The sequence below is a fragment of the Rana temporaria genome, chromosome 7 (assembly GCF_905171775.1).
Source record: "Rana temporaria chromosome 7, aRanTem1.1, whole genome shotgun sequence".
Lineage (NCBI taxonomy): Eukaryota > Metazoa > Chordata > Amphibia > Anura > Ranidae > Rana > Rana temporaria.
Window position 1 is genome coordinate 205,439,307 of NC_053495.1, and position 17,844 is coordinate 205,457,150.

A 17,844-nucleotide genomic window follows, 5' to 3' on the forward strand; every position below is an offset into this window, starting at 1 on the left:
ATCCTGTATGAAACTAGATGAATAAATGCATCTCTTTTCAGCCAACTGTCGGAAGTCATTTCCCTCACATCCTGATTGGAATTTCGGATTACCTATTATTGGGTATAACCGCGAGGTTACCGGGTCTATCCCCAACATGGGGAATAACGTCGCACAAATTTTCGCTGTATTTCCCACCACCGGATGTTCCTTCATCTCTCTGGGTAGTATCGAATAGCACCAGGGAATTCCACTAAGTCGAGTCTGTGACTGGGATTGTTCTATCTGAACCCATATTTTAGATTCCCTATGCTTAAACCAGTCTATGACTCTATTGAGATATGTTGCCTGATAGTATTTATTTTTACAGAATTCGGAGTTAAATTTTATTTATTTTTTTACAATTTTTTTTTACAAAATTTTACAGAATTCTGACTTTGAGCCCTGGTTCACACTGGGTACGATTTGGAACGATTTTAGATGCGATTTGACATGTCAAATCGCATCTCAAATCGGCGGCAATTGTCGGCAATGGCACTGTCCTAATCAGTGCGACGCCGCATCTGCGATTTCAAAAAGTAGTTCCTGTACTACTTTTTTTGATTTCGGGCCGCGATTTACATTAAATTGCGGCCGAAATCGCGGTAAAATCGCGCATTTTACCGCGATTTTGAATTCGCAGCAGTGTGAACCTAGGCTGAATCTCAGAATTCTGACTTTTAATCTCAGAGTTAAAATGTTATTTAAGTTTTTATAGAATTCTGAGTTTAAATTGTATTTATTTATTTTTACAGAATTCTGAGTTAAATTTTAAATTTTTTTTTTTACACATTTATTTTTTTTTTACAAAATTTTACAGAACTCTGACTTTGAATCTCAGAATTCTGACTTTAAATCTCAGAATTCTGACTTTTAATATTAGATCTCTCTAAAAAAAAAAAACCTTACAATTCTGACTTTCAATATCAGAATTCTGACTTTTAATCTAATGCCGCATACACACCATCACTTTATGTGATGAAAAAAAACGACATTTTCTGTGAAGTAAAAAACGACGTTTTTGAAACTTCAATTTTCAAAGACGAAGTTGCCTACACACCATCGTTTTTCTCACAATGTTCTAGCAAAGCGAGGTTACGTTCTCACCACTTTTTCCATTGAAGCTCGCTTCATAAGTAGCTTCTGGGCATGCGCGGATGAAAAAACGTCGTTTTAAACGACGTTTTTGCTACACACGGTCAATTTCTGTGAAGTAAAAGTTGACGTTTTGAAAAACGACACATAAAATTGAAGCATGCTTCAATTTTTTTGGGTCGTTTTTTAGAAGACATAAAACGACGTTTTCCCCCACACACGGTCAATTAAAGTGACGTTTTTAAAAACGTCATTTTTTTTCATCACGACCGTGTGTACGCGGCATCAGAGTTTAAATTTTGTTTAAGTTTTCATAGAATTCTGAGTTTAAATTGTATTTATTTATTTTTACAGAATGACTTTGAATATAAGATCTCTGTAAAAAATAAATAAAAAAAATAAACTTACAATTCTGACTTTCAATATCAGAATTCTGACTTTTAATCTCAGAGTTTACATTTTATAATTTTTTTTATAGAATTCTGAGTTTAAATTTTATTTATTTATTTTTAACAGCATTTTACAGAATTCTGATTTTGAATCTCACAATTCTGACTTTGAAATTCAGAATTCTGGGCCAGATTCACGAATAATTGCGGCCGTGTAACGTAACGCGTTTATGTTACACCGGCGCAAGTTTTCAGTGTAAGTGCCTGATCCTCAAAGCAGTTACCTGGAAACTTGCGGCGGTGTAACGTAAAGTTATCCGGCGCAAGCCCGGCACCATTTAAATTAGGCGCGCTCCCGCGCTGGACGTTCTGCGCATGCTCCGTTCGCAATTTTCCTGACGTGCTTTGCGCGAAATTACGGCGGCCCGATGTGTTTGTGAATCGCGATGTGCGTAACGTACTTACGCCGGGAAAAAAAATTAAAAAGCGACGCGGGAACGACGGCCATACTTTAACATGGTGGAGTAATTTTACACCATGTTAATGGCACACCTAACTTTGCGACGGGAAAAAAAGACTTGCGCCGACGTAACTAACGCGAAAACCTTCGTGGATCGCCGTAACTGCTAATTTGCATACCTGACGCTGGAATACGACGCGAACTCCACCCAGCGGCGGCCGAAGTATTGCATCCTAAGATCCGACGGTGTAAGTCAATTACACCTGTCGGATCTTAGGGATATCTACGGTATGCGTAACTGATTCTATGAATCAGGCGCATAGATAGGACAAGAGATACGACGGTGTATCCGAAGATACGCCGTCGTATCTGTTCTGTGAATCTGACTTTAAATCTTAGAATTATGACTTTCAAACTCAGAATTCTGAGATTGAAAGTCAGAATTGTACGTTTATTTTATTTTTTACAGAATTCTGATATTAAAAGTCAGAATTCAGAGGGTTTTTTTTCAAACTCATGATTCTGTAATTTATTTTTTATTTTTTTATGATGGCCCCAGATCTCTTCCATATTGGATAGCATAAAAAAAGCAAAACACACTTTTCCACATAGAAATAGATCGGCGCAGCGTATCAGAGATACGCTACGCCGCCGTACCTTACCTGGCGTAATTTCGAATCATTAAAGATTTCGCGCCGTAAGTTACGGCGGCGTAGTGTATCTCTGGTGGCGGAATTCAAATCGGCGATAAGGGGCCGTGTTTCATTTAAATAAAGCGCGTCCCCGCACCGAATGAACTGCGCATGCTCCGTTTCTAAATTTCCCGCCGTGCATTGCGCTAAATGACGTCGCAACGACGTCATTTTTTTAACTTAGATGTGAATTACGTCCATCCCGATTCACGGACGACTTACGCAAAAAAAAAATGTCAAAATTAGACGCGGGAACGACGGCCATACTTAACATGGCAAGTCTAACTATACGCCGCAAAATACCAGCTTTAACTATACGCCGGAAAAAGCCGACTAGAGACGCTGTAAAAAAATGTGCCGGCCGCTCGTATGTTCGTGGATCGTCGGAAATAGCTAATTTGCATACCCGATACGGAAAACGATGTGAACGCCACCCAGTGGACGCCGAAGTATTGCATCTTAGATCCAAAGGCGTACGAGGACGTATACCTGTCGGATCTAACCCAGATGCCGTCGTATCTTGGTTTGAGGATTCAAACTAAAGACACGACGCGGGTAATTTGAAAGTACGCCGGCGTATCAGTAGATACGCCGGCGTACTCTGTCTGTGGATCTGCCCCTTTATTGTTTCTGGGCTGTACTACGGGTGCATACAACAACTAACACACACGTATGTGGTATCACTGGAGAAGGAGAAGGAGAATTTATTTTGTTTGAAGGTCATCCGTGATAGGCGGAACACTGAACACGGTGTCTGCTGGGAAGCCGAGTGTTCCGCCTATCACAGAACAGCACGAGGAAGAGGCGCGGCTTTTGAAAAATGGATGGCCGCGGTCTGACTGAGAGTCTGCATGTTAGGGATAAGGTAAGGGATTGCCGAGGAATGTAATGGTGGCACAGTGAGACTAGGGTGCCCACGTGTCCCGGATTGCCCGGGACTGTCCCGCAATTGACATGTCTGTCCCAAATCCCGAGCACCTTCATTCTGGGGCAATACAATGTCCCGGAATGAAATAGAGGACACAGCCACCCCCTACTAGCTAATAACTACATTTCCAGAACTGGTGGCTAGGGCCAGTGCTGCCTGGCATCTTGCAACCAGTGACAATTTACTCTCAGACAGTGAGACTGGGAGCGACGCCTGCGCCTAGTGCAGCACTGCTGTCCCCACCCACCTCGGCACCTCCTCCTTCTCCGGCACCAAGCAGGAAGCAGCAGGGACTGGTGTGATCTTCACTCTCCAGATAGTGACGCCACTCCTTTCCTTCTACGCATGTGGCTTGTGGACGAGGGAGTGACAGCAGCACTGAATCTGGCGGCAGGCTATGGGTGGCAAGCGGCACTGCATCTGGTGGCAAGTGGCACATTCACCTGACAAATAACCCGCCGCCAAATTACCCATCAACCCCGAGACTACATTACCCCCCGCCCCCTCATCTTTTTTTGGGGAAGGTGAGAGAGTGGGTGTGTCCCTCAATGGCAGTTTGGAAATGTGGTCATATACAAAAGAAAGGTTGTTGCCCCGACAGGGAAACCAAGAGGTGGTGACCCCTGGGACAACCAAGAGGCTACTAAGGCAGTGACGGACACTCTGTGTAATTAAAAATATTTAGTTTAATAAATAGTAACAAGTTACATGGTATAATTAATACACCTGGGACAGTAGTACAAGTATAACACTATAGGAGCTAGAATAGCTTTAGTGACAACCTGTAATCATTGGCCGGCCAAAAAAATGCACGTATGAAACTAGTTCATATGACGTGCAACAAACAGCACATAAAAGGACACAGACAATGACAAACATACAGGACAAAAATGACTGTGGCAATCCGGACGCCAGATGGATAGCTTTTGCTGTCAATTCTAGTCGGAAATCCGATGTAATGTATGTGGCGGTTAGCCTAGTATGAAGATGGAGAGAATTGGCAGCAAGAGTACCCCTGAATAAATTGCAAAATGAAAAAAAGGTTTTGAAAAAAATAACTTGTATGGGCTGCCCTGCCTGCAAGGAGGGTATGTGGTGCTGTTCCTATTTGGACTCCAGAGATTCCGATGTGTGAAGCGGTTAGGTGCAAGATTTGGTTAGAGAGTTTTATATACTAACACCGAAGGTCTGTATTATAGGCTTCCATATTTAAGCAGAGCATGTGGAAACAGGATAATGGAACGATCTTACCAGTAAGGTTCACAAGTTCACAGAGATCCGGAATCCATTGGCTACCATTTTTTTTTCATTTTGCAATTTATTCAAAGTGTATGCCCAAGCCTTACAATATATGAACCTTATCTGATCTTGCCATCAGGTTCATATATGCAAGACCAAGACTCTTATTAAATTCAGATCCGTTAACCTTAGTTATCCACTGCAGGGGTACTCTTGCTGCCAATTCTCTCCATCTTCATACTAGGCTAACCGCCACATACATTACATCGGATTTCCGACTAGAATTGACAGCAAAAGCTATCCATCTGGCGTCCGGATTGCCACAGTCATTTTTGTCCTGTATGTTTGTCATTGTCTGTGTCCTTTTATGTGCTGTTTGTTGCACGTCATATGAACTAGTTTCATACGTGCATTTTTTTGGCCGGCCAATGATTACAGGTTGTCACTAAAGCTATTCTAGCTCCTATAGTGTTATACTTGTACTACTGTCCCAGGTGTATTAATTATACCATGTAACTTGTTACTATTTATTAAACGAAATATTTTTAATTACACAGAGTGTCCGTCACTGCCTTAGTAGCCTCTCGGTTGTCCCAGGGGTCACCACCTCTTGGTTTCCCTGTCGGGGCAACAACCTTTCTTTTGTATATGCCTGTTGTTGGCTACGGCGGTGTTCCCCTAATCAGAGGAAGTGATAACGTGTAAAAAACTGGGACACTTATAACCTTAACACAGTGTGGTAGAGGAGGCTTCGCTCATCCTTCTTTTTTATATGCATGGAAATGTGGTCACCCTTAGTGAGGCATGTAATGGTGACACAGTGAGGCATGTAATGGTGGCACAGTCTGGCATGTAATGGTGGCACAGTGAGGCATGTAATGGTGGCACAGTCTGGCATGTAATGGTGGCACAGTCTGGCATGTAATGGTGGCACAGTCTGGCATGTGATGGTGGCACAGTCTGGCATGTAATGGTGGCACAGTCTGACATGTAATGGTGGCACAGTCTGGCATGTAATGGTGGCACAGTCTGACATGTAATGGTGGCAAAGTCTGGCATGTAATGGTGGCACAGTGAGGCATGTAATGGTGGCACAGTCTTGCATGTAATGGTGGCACAGTGAGGCATGTAATGGTGGCACAGTGAGGCATGTAATGGTGGAACAGTCTGGCATGTAATGGTGGCACAGTCTGACATGTAATGGTGGCACAGTCTGACATGTAATGGTGGCACAGTGAGGCATGTAATGGTGGCACAGTGAGGCATGTAATGGTTGCAGTGTGAGGTATGTAATGGTGGTACAGTGAGGCATGTAATGGTGGCACAGTCTGGCATGTAATGGTGGCACAGTCTGGCATGCAATGGTGGCACAGTGATGCATGTAATGGTGGCACAGTCTGGCATGTAATGGTGGCACAGTGAGGCATGTTATGGTGGCAAAGTCTGGCATGTAATGGTGGCACAGTGAGGCATGTAATGGTGGCACAGTGAGGCATGTAATGGTGGCACAGTGAGGCATGTAATGGTGGCACAGTCTGGCATGTAATGGTGGCACAGTGAGGCATGTAATGGTGGCACAGTCTGGCATGTAATGGTGGCACAGTGAGGCATGTAATGGTGGCACAGTGAGGCATGTAATTGTGGCACAGTGAGGCATTTAATGGTGGCACAGTGAGGCATGTAATGGTGGCACAGTGAGGCATTTAATGGTGGCACAGTGAGGCAGGTAATGGTGGCACAGTGAGGCATGACTAGAAGGAAGGGGATCGTCTTATAAGGTGAGTATATCCCAAAACCAACATTTTAGCTGGAAAATTAGGGGGTCGTCTTATACGCCGGCAAATACGGTACATAGAAAATTCTGAACTCTGATAATGATGACTCCTTATAATTTGTACATATATCTATACCTCCCAACCAATACTTATAATGCAGATTTAACCTACCGATGTCACTGTGAATGGTTATATAACAAAGACAGAAAAGCCTTTATTTATATATATTTTTCTTTTTCTGGTAGGATTCTTTGATCTGAGTCGGGGCTGAGAAGAGGTCCCAGCATGAGCAGGAGAAGGGCAGGGGGGTTCCACCTTCTGCTCCTGACAGGTAAGAATTCAGCTTCTTCTAATGTTACTTTAGATTTTTCCTTTAAGTTCCATATTGATTATTTGCCACTTTTATGCCATTTAAAAGTTTCTCTCATTTGTTTTGCTGCCCCCTTTACACTTCCATGTGCTTCACCTGGTTACATTCTGCACCATCCATCCAAAATATGGACCTCCTATCCACTTATAAATATATATCTTAGGCACATTCACAGTATTTATGATAAGACCAGCGTTATGTTCACCTAAAAACATGGGAATCATTGATTTTCATTCTATTGTGCGAAAAGGCACTGATGACCCATAACTCCGAGTAGTATGGGGGGGGGGGGGGGGTCATCAGTTGATTGGTTTGCCTAATAAACCTTTTTAGACTCAACAAACCACCAGAAAAACTATAAAAAAAACAGTAATAATAATCAAAACTATCAGAAAAAACACAAAACAAGTAATAATAATCAAAACTATCAAAAAAGGTAATAATAATCAAAACTATCCAAAAAAATATAATAATAATCAAAACTATAAAAAAAACTTAATAATAATCAAAACTATAACTTTTTTTTATGATAATCAAAACTATAAAAAAAACAAGTAATAATAATTAAAACTATCAAAAAAATACAAAAATATAGTAATAATAATCAAAACTATCAAAAAAAAAAGTAATAATAATCAAAACTATAAAAAAAATACAAAAAACAAGTAATAATAATCAAAACGATCAAAAATAAGTAATAATAATTAAAACTATAAAAAAAACAAGTAATAATAATCAAAACTATCAAAAAAAAATACAAAAAACAAGTAATAATCAAAACTATACAAAAAACAAGTAATAATAATCAAAACTATCAAAAAAAGTAATAATAGTCAAAACTATCAAAAAAAAGTAATAATAATCAAAACTATCAAAAAAAAGTAATAATAATCAAAACTTTCATTTTTTTTTATGATAATCAAAACTATAAAAAAAAACAAGTAATAATAATTAAAACTATCAAAAAAATACAAAAATATAGTAATAATAATCAAAACTATAAAAAAAACAAGTAATAATAATCAAAACTATAAAAAAACAAAAACAAGTAATAATAATCAAAACTATCAAAAAAAGTAATAATAATCAAAACTATCAACAAAAATGTAATAAAAAAACATGTAATAATGATTAAAACTATCAAAAAAATACAAATAACAAGTAATAATAATCAAAACTATAAAAAAAACAAGTAATAATAATCTAAACTAAAAAAAAAACAAGTAATAATAATCAAAACTATCAAAAAATACAAAAAACAAGTAATAATAATCAAAACTTTCAAAAAAAGTAACAATTAACAAAACTATTAAAAAAAATATGTAATAATAATTAAAACTCAAAAAAAGTAATAATAATCAAAACTATCAAAAAAATACAAAAAACAAGTAATAATAATCAAAACTATCAACAAAAACAAGTAATAATAATCAAAACGTTCAAAATAAATACAAAAAACAATTAATAATAATCAATACTATCAATAAAAGACAAGTCATAATAATCAAAACTATCAAAAAAATACAAAAAACAAGTAATAATAATCAAAACTATCAAAAAAGTAATAATAATCAAAACTATCAACAAAAACAAGTAATAATAGTTAAAACCAGAGCTTTTTATCTCACAAAATAGGTGCAGGAACTCAACCACGACCCCGTTCAGATTTCACAAACAGTAGAAGGGTCTTAAAGGGGAATTAAATACCAGAATTGCATTTCATACAGAGTACAGAGTTCAGGGGGTTACAAAGCTGTCACTTGTAAACACAGAAACCAGACTTTTGTGTTTACAAGTGATTGTGGTGAGCAGGCACCAAAGGGTCTGAGCCAAAGGTGGTGGAACTGAGTTCCCCCAAGTTCCCCCTGAAAAAAAGCCTTGGTTAAAACTATTAAAAACAAGTAATAATAATCAAAACTATCAAAAAAATAAAAAAAAAAGTAATAATAATCAAAACTATCAAAAAAATACAAAAAACAAGTAATAATAATCAAAACTATCAAGATTGCACACCCCCCTTTTTTTTACAGAAAAGGTTAACTTGTAAAATAAATAAAATTAATAATTTTCAATTTTTTTTCATCCTCTCGCATCTTATTTCTGCTGATGTTGTGTGGTTCAGCCAGGGAGGCCATTTTTCAAACACACCCTGTTATGGGGTGACAACAATTTGTCCCTGTCTCCCTGTGGAGTTCCCGTGTTGTCGTCGTCGTCCCCCGTCCCCCCCCCCCCCCCGTCCCCCCCAACCCCCCATAACAGGAAGTGTCTGAATAAGGACTTTTATGTATACAGTATTTAACAATCTTGAAAATGGCTTCTCAAATAACAATTACATGATAAAGCTTATATGAGACAAGGCATTTACATGTTTTTTGTTTTTGTTTTTTTATTCAGGGTTTATATTGGTTACACACTGCGAATTCATAACAGGTGAGTTTTTGTTTCGTGCATTTTGAAAAATACCGAGAGAAACACACTTAGGCCAGTTTCATACACCAATCCTCATATTTCTCAGCATGTCCAAGAAATTCAGAATAGGAAACAGGGATATTATGACGATCATAAGGAGCAGATATATACACAGTGAAAGTGTTTCTAAACCCAAGAACTAAATAGAAAAGGGCGCGCAATTCAAATGTATGTGATGGGGGCGTGTTTTATGTAAATACGTCTTGACCCAACGTAAATTTTTGCTTTTTGCTTACGGCCCTATTCGCAAACGACTTACGCAAACAACGTAAAATTTTAAAAATTTTAGCTAATTTGCATACTCGACACGGAAATCAACGGAAACGCCACCTAGCGGCCAGCGTAAATATGCACCTTAGATCCGACAGCATACTAGGACGTACGCCAGTCGGATCTAGCACAGATTCAGGCGTGTCTTGTTTTGTGGATACAAAATAAAGATACGCCGGAGCAAACTAGCAGTTACGCTGCGTATCAATAGATACGCCAGCGTAACTGCTTCGTGGATCTGGCCCCATATATTTTTTTTTCTAACACCCTAGAGAATAAAATGGCAGTCGTTGCAATACTTTTTGTCACAGCGTATTTGTGCAGCAGTCCTACAAGCGCACTTTTTTATGGAAAAAAATAACTCTTTTAAATTAAAAAAGAAGACAACAGTAAAGTTAGCCAGATTTTTTTTTATATTGTGAAAGATAATGTTACGCCAAGTAAATTGATACCCAACATGTCACGCTTCAAAATTGCGCCCGCTCGTGGAATGGCGACAAACTTTTACCCTTAAAAATCTCCATAGGCGAAGTTTTAAAAATTCTACAGGTTGCATGTTTTGAGTTACAGAGGAGGTCTAGGGCTAGAATTATTGCTCTCGCTCTACCAATCGCAGCGATACCTCACATGTGTGGTTTGAACACCGTTTTCATATGCTGTCGCCGCTCACATATGCGTTCGCTTCTGCACGTGAGCTCGTCGGGACGGGGCGCTTTAAAACATTTATTTTTTATTTTTTTTACTTTAAGTTTTCTATTTTGACACTGTTTTTAAAAATAAATAAACAAATTATGTAAACATTCCTTGTAAAAGAAAAAAGCGTGACAGGTCCTCTTAAATATGAGATCTGGGGTCAAACAGTCCCCCCTTTACATAAGGTGTCTTCAATACAGTCCCCCTTTACATAAGGTGTCTTCAATACAGTCCCCCTTTACATAAGGTGTCTTCAATACAGTCCCCCTTTACATAAAGTGTCTTCAATACAGTCCCCCTTTACATCAGGGCTCCCCAATACAGTCCCCATTTACATCAGGGCTCCCCAATACAGTCCCTCTTTACATCAGGGCTCCCAAATACAGTCCCCATTTACATCAGGGCTCCCCAATACAGTCCCTCTTTACATCAGGGCTCCCAAATACAGTCCCCATTTACATCAGGGCTCCCCAATACAGTCCCTCTTTACATCAGGGCTCCCCAATACAGTCCCCATTTACATCAGGGCTCCCCAATACAGTCCCCATTTACATCAGGGCTCCCCAATACAGTCCCCCTTTACATCAGGGCTCCCCAATACAGTCCCCCTTTACATCAGGGCTCCCCAATACAGTCCCCCTTTACATCAGGGCTCCCCAATACAGTCCCCATTTACATCAGGGCTCCCCAATACAGTCCCACTTTAAACAGGTATCACCAATACAATCCCTCTTTACATCAGGTGTTACCAATAGAGTCCCCATTACATCAGGTGTCCTCGATACAGTTCCCATTTACATCAAGTGTCCCCAGTAGGGTCCCCCTTCACATCAGCTATCCCCAACAGAGACCCCTTTACCTCAGGTGTCCCAAGTAGAGTCCCCCTTTATATCAGGTGTCCCTAAAACAGTCCCCCTTTACATCAGGTGTCCCCAATACAGTACCCCTTTACATCAGGTGTGCCCAATACAGTCCCCCTTTACATCAGGTGTCCCCAATACAGTACCCCTTTACATCAGGTGTCCCCAATACAGTCCCCCTTTACATCAGGTGTCCTCAATACAGTACCCCTTTACATCAGGTGTCCCCAATACAGTCCCCCTTTACATCAGGTGTCCCCAATACAGTACCCCTTTACATCAGGTGTCCCCAATACAGTACCCCTTTACATCAGGTGTCCTCAATACAGTCCCCCTTTACATCAGGTGTCCCCAATACAGTACCCCTTTACATCAGGTGTTCCCAATACAGTCCCCCTTTACATCAGGTGTCCCCAGTAGAGTCCCCCTGTATATCAGATGTTTCATGCTCCCGAGTTGTTGCCCTCTCTTTCCCCCTTGTACTAGCAGATCGGCATTCACAGTGTCACCTTCTTCTCTCCAGTCATGTCACAAGTCACATGGCAGGGGAAGAGAGGAAGGGGGATGCAGTCTGCTCTCCTTCCTCAGCAGTGCTGAGACTGAGGACAGTTCTGTGTCTCCGAGACGAGACAGCTCTTCTCTGCCCCATGCAAGATGGAGAGAGGAAAAAGCCGAATTCCCCCTCCAACAGTAGCTATCGGTCCATTGCTCCTTCTCACAGGAGTGACACTGCAGTCACTTGAGTCAGTAAGGAGCAGAACAAGCGGCCAGCTCGGCAGCACCACCTCTCAATACAGCGCTCAAGGCAGGATCCTGCTTGTCCACCAGTCCCAGCACTAAACCAACAGGTAGAGCATGCAGACTCCATGCAGGTGGTGTTCTGGATTTAAGCCAACAAAAAAAACCTGTACTTCAGAAATGCTAATTCATATTGGCAGGAAATTCAAACAACATTTGGTTATCAAACAATCTGGTAAAAGAGGGTGGAAAAATGAGAATGGGAAGAAATAACCTAAGATATAACATTAACATTTTTTTTATTATATAGCCACAGACTCAACAAGTACAGCGGCCTCAAGAACACCGGCTGAAAGAAGTACACTTGCAGGTTCCACAAAAATGTTAACTCTGTCAACAACTGCAGTTCAAACAGTTGCTGCATCAGGAACCGGAGTATCAACAACCATGGCTTCAACAACAACTGCAGCAACAACAAATTCAACATCAACTGCAGAAACAACAAATTCAACATCAACTGCAGCGACAACAAATTCAACATCAACTGCAGAAACAACAAATTCAACATCAACTGCAGAAACAACAAATTCAACATCAACTGCAGAAACAACAAATTCAACATCAACTGCAGAAACAACAAATTCAACATCAACTGCAGAAACAACAAATTCAACATCAACTGCAGAAACAACAAATTCAACATCAACTTCAGCAACAACAAATTCAACATCAACTGCAGAAACAACAAATTCAACATCAACTGCAGAAATAACAAATTCAACATCAACTACAGCAACAACAAATTCAACATCAACTGCAGAAACAACAAATTCAACATCAACTGCAGAAACAACAAATTCAACAACAACTGCAGCAACAACAAATTCAACATCAACTGCAGAAACAACAAATTCAACATCAACTGCAGAAACAACAAATTCAACATCAACTGCAGAAACAACAAATTCAACATCAACTGCAGCAACAACTCCAACATCAACTGCAACAACAACAACTGCAGCGACAACAAATTCAACATCAACTGCAGAAACAACAAATTCAACATCAACTGCAGAAACAACAAATTCAACATCAACTGCAGAAACAACAAATTCAACATCAACTGCAGTGACAACAAATTCAACATCAACTGCAGAAACAACAAATTCAACATCAACTGCAGAAATAACAACTTCAACATCAACTACAGCAACAACAAATTCAACATCAACTGCAGAAACAACAAATTCAACATCAACTGCAGAAACAACAAATTCAACATCAACTGCAGCAACAACAAATTCAACATCAACTGCAGAAACAACAAATTCAACATCAACTGCAGTGACAACAAATTCAACATCAACTGCAGAAACAACAAATTCAACATCAACTGCAACAACAACAACAACTCCAACATCAACTGAAGTGACAACAACTCCAACATCAACAACTTTAACATCAACTGCAAAAACAACAACTGCAGCAACAACTCCAACATCAACTACAGTGACAACAACTCTAACAACAACTGCAGAAACAACAACTCCAACATCAACTGCAGAAACAACTCCAATATCAACTGAAGAAACAACAACTCCAATATCAACTGAAGAAACAACAACTCCAACATCAAATGCAGAAACAACAACTGCAACATCAACTGCAACAACAACAACTCCAACATCAACTGCAGAAACAACAACAAAAACTCCAACATCAACTGCAGCGACAACTACACCAACATCAACTTCAGAAACAACAACTTCAACATCAACTGCAGAAACAACAACTCCAACATCAACAACTTTAACATCAACTGCAGAAACAACAACTGCAGCAACAACTCCAACATCAACTACAGTGACAACAACTCTAACAACAACTGCAGAAACAACAACTCCAATATCAACTGCAGAAACAACAACTCCAGCATCAAATGCAGCAACAAAAACTCCAACATCAACTGCAGCGACAACAACTCCAATATCAACTGCAGAAACAACAACTCCAACATTAACTGCAGAAACAACAACAAAAACTCCAACATCAACTACAGAAACAACAACTCCAACATCAACTGCAGAAACAACAACAAAAACTCCAACATCAACTGCAGCGACAACTACACCAACATCAACTTCAGAAACAACAACTTCAACATCAACTGCAGCAACAACAACAACAACAACTCCAACATCAACTGAAGTGACAACAACTCCAACATCAACAACTTTAACATCAACTGCAGTAACAACAACTGCAGCAACAACTCCAACATCAACTACAGTGACAACAACTCTAACAACAACTGCAGAAACAACTCCAACATCAACTGCAGAAACAACTACAAAATCTATTGAAGAAACAACAACTCCAACATCAAATGCAGCAACAAAAACTCCAACATCAACTGCAGACACAACAATTTCAAAATCAACTGCAGAAACAACAACTCCAATATCAACTGCAGAAACAACAACTCCAAAATCAACTGCAGAAACAACAACTCCAACATCAACTGCAGCGACAACAACTCCAACATCAACTGCAGAAAAAACAACTGCAACATCAACTGCAACAACAACAACTCCAACATCAACTGCAGAAACAACAACAAAAACTCCAACATCAAATGCAGCGACAACTACACCAACATCAACTTCAGAAACAACAACTTCAACATCAACTGCAGCAACAACTTCTCCAAAATCTACTGCAGCAAAAACTTCAACATCAACTGCAGCAACAACTCCAACATCAACTGCAGAAACAACAACTCCAACATCAACTGAAATGATAACAACTCCAACATCAACAACTTTAACATCAACTGCAGCAACACCTCCAACATCAACTACAGTGACAACAACTGCAGAAACAACAACTCCAACATCAACTGCAGAAACAACTCCAATATCAACTGAAGAAACAACAACTCCAACATCAAATGCAGCAACAAAAACTCCAACATCAACTGCAGCGACAACAATTTCAAAATCAACTGCAGAAACAACAATATCAAAATCAACTGCAGAAACAACAACTCCAATATCAACTGCAGAAAAAACAACTCCAACATCAACTGCAGAAACAACAACAAAAACTCTAACATCAACTGCAGAAACAACAACTCCAACATCAACTGCAGAAACAACAACAAAAACTCCAACATCAACTGCAGCGACAACTACACCAACATCAACTTCAGAAACAACAACTTCAACATCAACTGCAGCAACAACTTCTCCAAAATCTACTGCAGCAAAAACTTCAACATCAACTGCAGCAACAACTGCAACATCAACTGCAGAAACAACAACTCCAACATCAACTGCAGAAACAACTCCAACATCAACGGCAGCGACAACAATTTCAAAATCAACTGCAGAAACAACAATTTCAAAATCAACTGCAGAAACAACAACTCCAATATCAACTGCAGAAACAATAACTCCAAAATCAACTGCAGAAACAACAACTCCAACATCAACTGCAGCGACAACAACTCCAACATCAACTGCAGAAAAAACAACTGCAACATCAACTGCAACAACAACAACTCCAACATCAACTGCAGAAACAACAACAAAAACTCCAACATCAAATGCAGCGACAACTACACCAACATCAACTTCAGAAACAACAACTTCAACATCAACTGCAGCAACAACTTCTCCGAAATCTACTGCAGCAAAAACTTCAACATCAACTGCAGCAACAACTCCAACATCAACTGCAGAAACAACAACTCCAACATCAACTGAAGTGACAACAACTCCAACATCAACAACTTTAACATCAACTGCAGAAACAACAACTGCAGCAACAACTCCAACATCAACTACAGTGACAACAACTGCAGAAACAACAACTCCAACATCAAATGCAGCAACAAAAACTCCAACATCAACTGCAGCGACAACAATTTCAAAATCAACTGCAGAAACAACAACTCCAATATCAACTGCAGAAACAACAACTCCAACATCAACTGCAGAAACAACACCAAAAACGCCAACATCAACTGCAGCGACAACTACACCAACATCAACTTCAGAAACAACAACTTCAACATCAACTGCAGCAACAACTTCTCCAAAATCTACTGCAGCAAAAACTTCAACATCAACTGCAACAACAACAACAACTTCAACATCAACTGAAGTGACAACAACTCCAACATCAACAACTTTAACATCAACTGCAGAAACAACAACTGCAGCAACAACTCCAACATCAACTACAGTGACAACAACTCTAACAACAACTGCAGAAACAACAACTCCAACATCAATTGCAGAAACAACTCCAATATCAACTGAAGAAACAACAACTCCAACATCAAATGCAGCAACAAAAACTCCAACATCAACTGCAGCGACAACAATTTCAAAATCTACTGCAGAAACAACAATTTCAAAATCAACTGCAGAAACAACAACTCCAACATCAACTGCTGAAACAACAACTCCAACATCAACTGCAGAAACAACTCCAATATCAACTGAAGAAACAACAACTCCAACATCAAATGCAGCAACAAAAACTCCAACATCAACTGCAGCGACAACAATTTCAAAATCAACTGCAGAAACAACAATATCAAAATCAACTGCAGAAACAACAACTCCAATATCAACTGCAGAAAAAACAACTCCAACATCAACTGCAGAAACAACAACAAAAACTCTAACATCAACTGCAGAAACAACAACTCCAACATCAACTGCAGAAACAACAACAAAAACTCCAACATCAACTGCAGCGACAACTACACCAACATCAACTTCAGAAACAACAACTTCAACATCAACTGCAACAACAACTCCAACATCAACTGCAGCAACAACTTCTCCAAAATCTACTGCAGCAAAAACTTCAACATCAACTGCAGCAACAACTCCAACATCAACTGCAGAAACAACAACTCCAACATCAACTGCAGAAACAACTCCAACATCAACGGCAGCGACAACAATTTCAAAATCAACTGCAGAAACAACAATTTCAAAATCAACTGCAGAAACAACAACTCCAATATCAACTGCAGAAACAATAACTCCAAAATCAACTGCAGAAACAACAACTCCAACATCAACTGCAGCGACAACAACTCCAACATCAACTGCAGAAAAAACAACTGCAACATCAACTGCAACAACAACAACTCCAACATCAACTGCAGAAACAACAACAAAAACTCCAACATCAAATGCAGCGACAACTACACCAACATCAACTTCAGAAACAACAACTTCAACATCAACTGCAGCAACAACTTCTCCGAAATCTACTGCAGCAAAAACTTCAACATCAACTGCAGCAACAACTCCAACATCAACTGCAGAAACAACAACTCCAACATCAACTGAAGTGACAACAACTCCAACATCAACAACTTTAACATCAACTGCAGAAACAACAACTGCAGCAACAACTCCAACATCAACTACAGTGACAACAACTGCAGAAACAACAACTCCAACATCAACTGCAGAAACAACTCCAATATCAACTGAAGAAACAACAACTCCAACATCAAATGCAGCAACAAAAACTCCAACATCAACTGCAGCGACAACAATTTCAAAATCAACTGCAGAAACAACAATATCAAAATCAACTGCAGAAACAACAACTCCAATATCAACTGCAGAAACAACAACTCCAACATCAACTGCAGAAACAACACCAAAAACGCCAACATCAACTGCAGCGACAACTACACCAACATCAACTTCAGAAACAACAACTTCAACATCAACTGCAGCAACAACTTCTCCAAAATCTACTGCAGCAAAAACTTCAACATCAACTGCAACAACAACAACAACTTCAACATCAA

The 17,844-nt window shown here is 39.5% G+C and overlaps 1 protein-coding gene across 1 annotated transcript; it reads left to right on the forward strand.

Annotated features, from left to right (window-relative positions):
- The first annotated feature begins 6,739 nt into the window (after positions 1-6,739).
- On the forward strand, positions 6,740-16,162 carry LOC120946257 (cell wall protein DAN4-like). The gene is made up of 6 exons (XM_040361086.1): positions 6,740-6,927; positions 9,361-9,396; positions 12,307-12,518; positions 13,410-13,892; positions 15,111-15,751; positions 15,997-16,162. Exons 1-6 carry the CDS (start codon positions 6,882-6,884, stop codon positions 16,160-16,162), a joined length of 1,584 nt encoding a protein of 527 aa, XP_040217020.1. The 5' UTR covers positions 6,740-6,881.
- Positions 16,163-17,844: the final 1,682 nt, after the last annotated feature.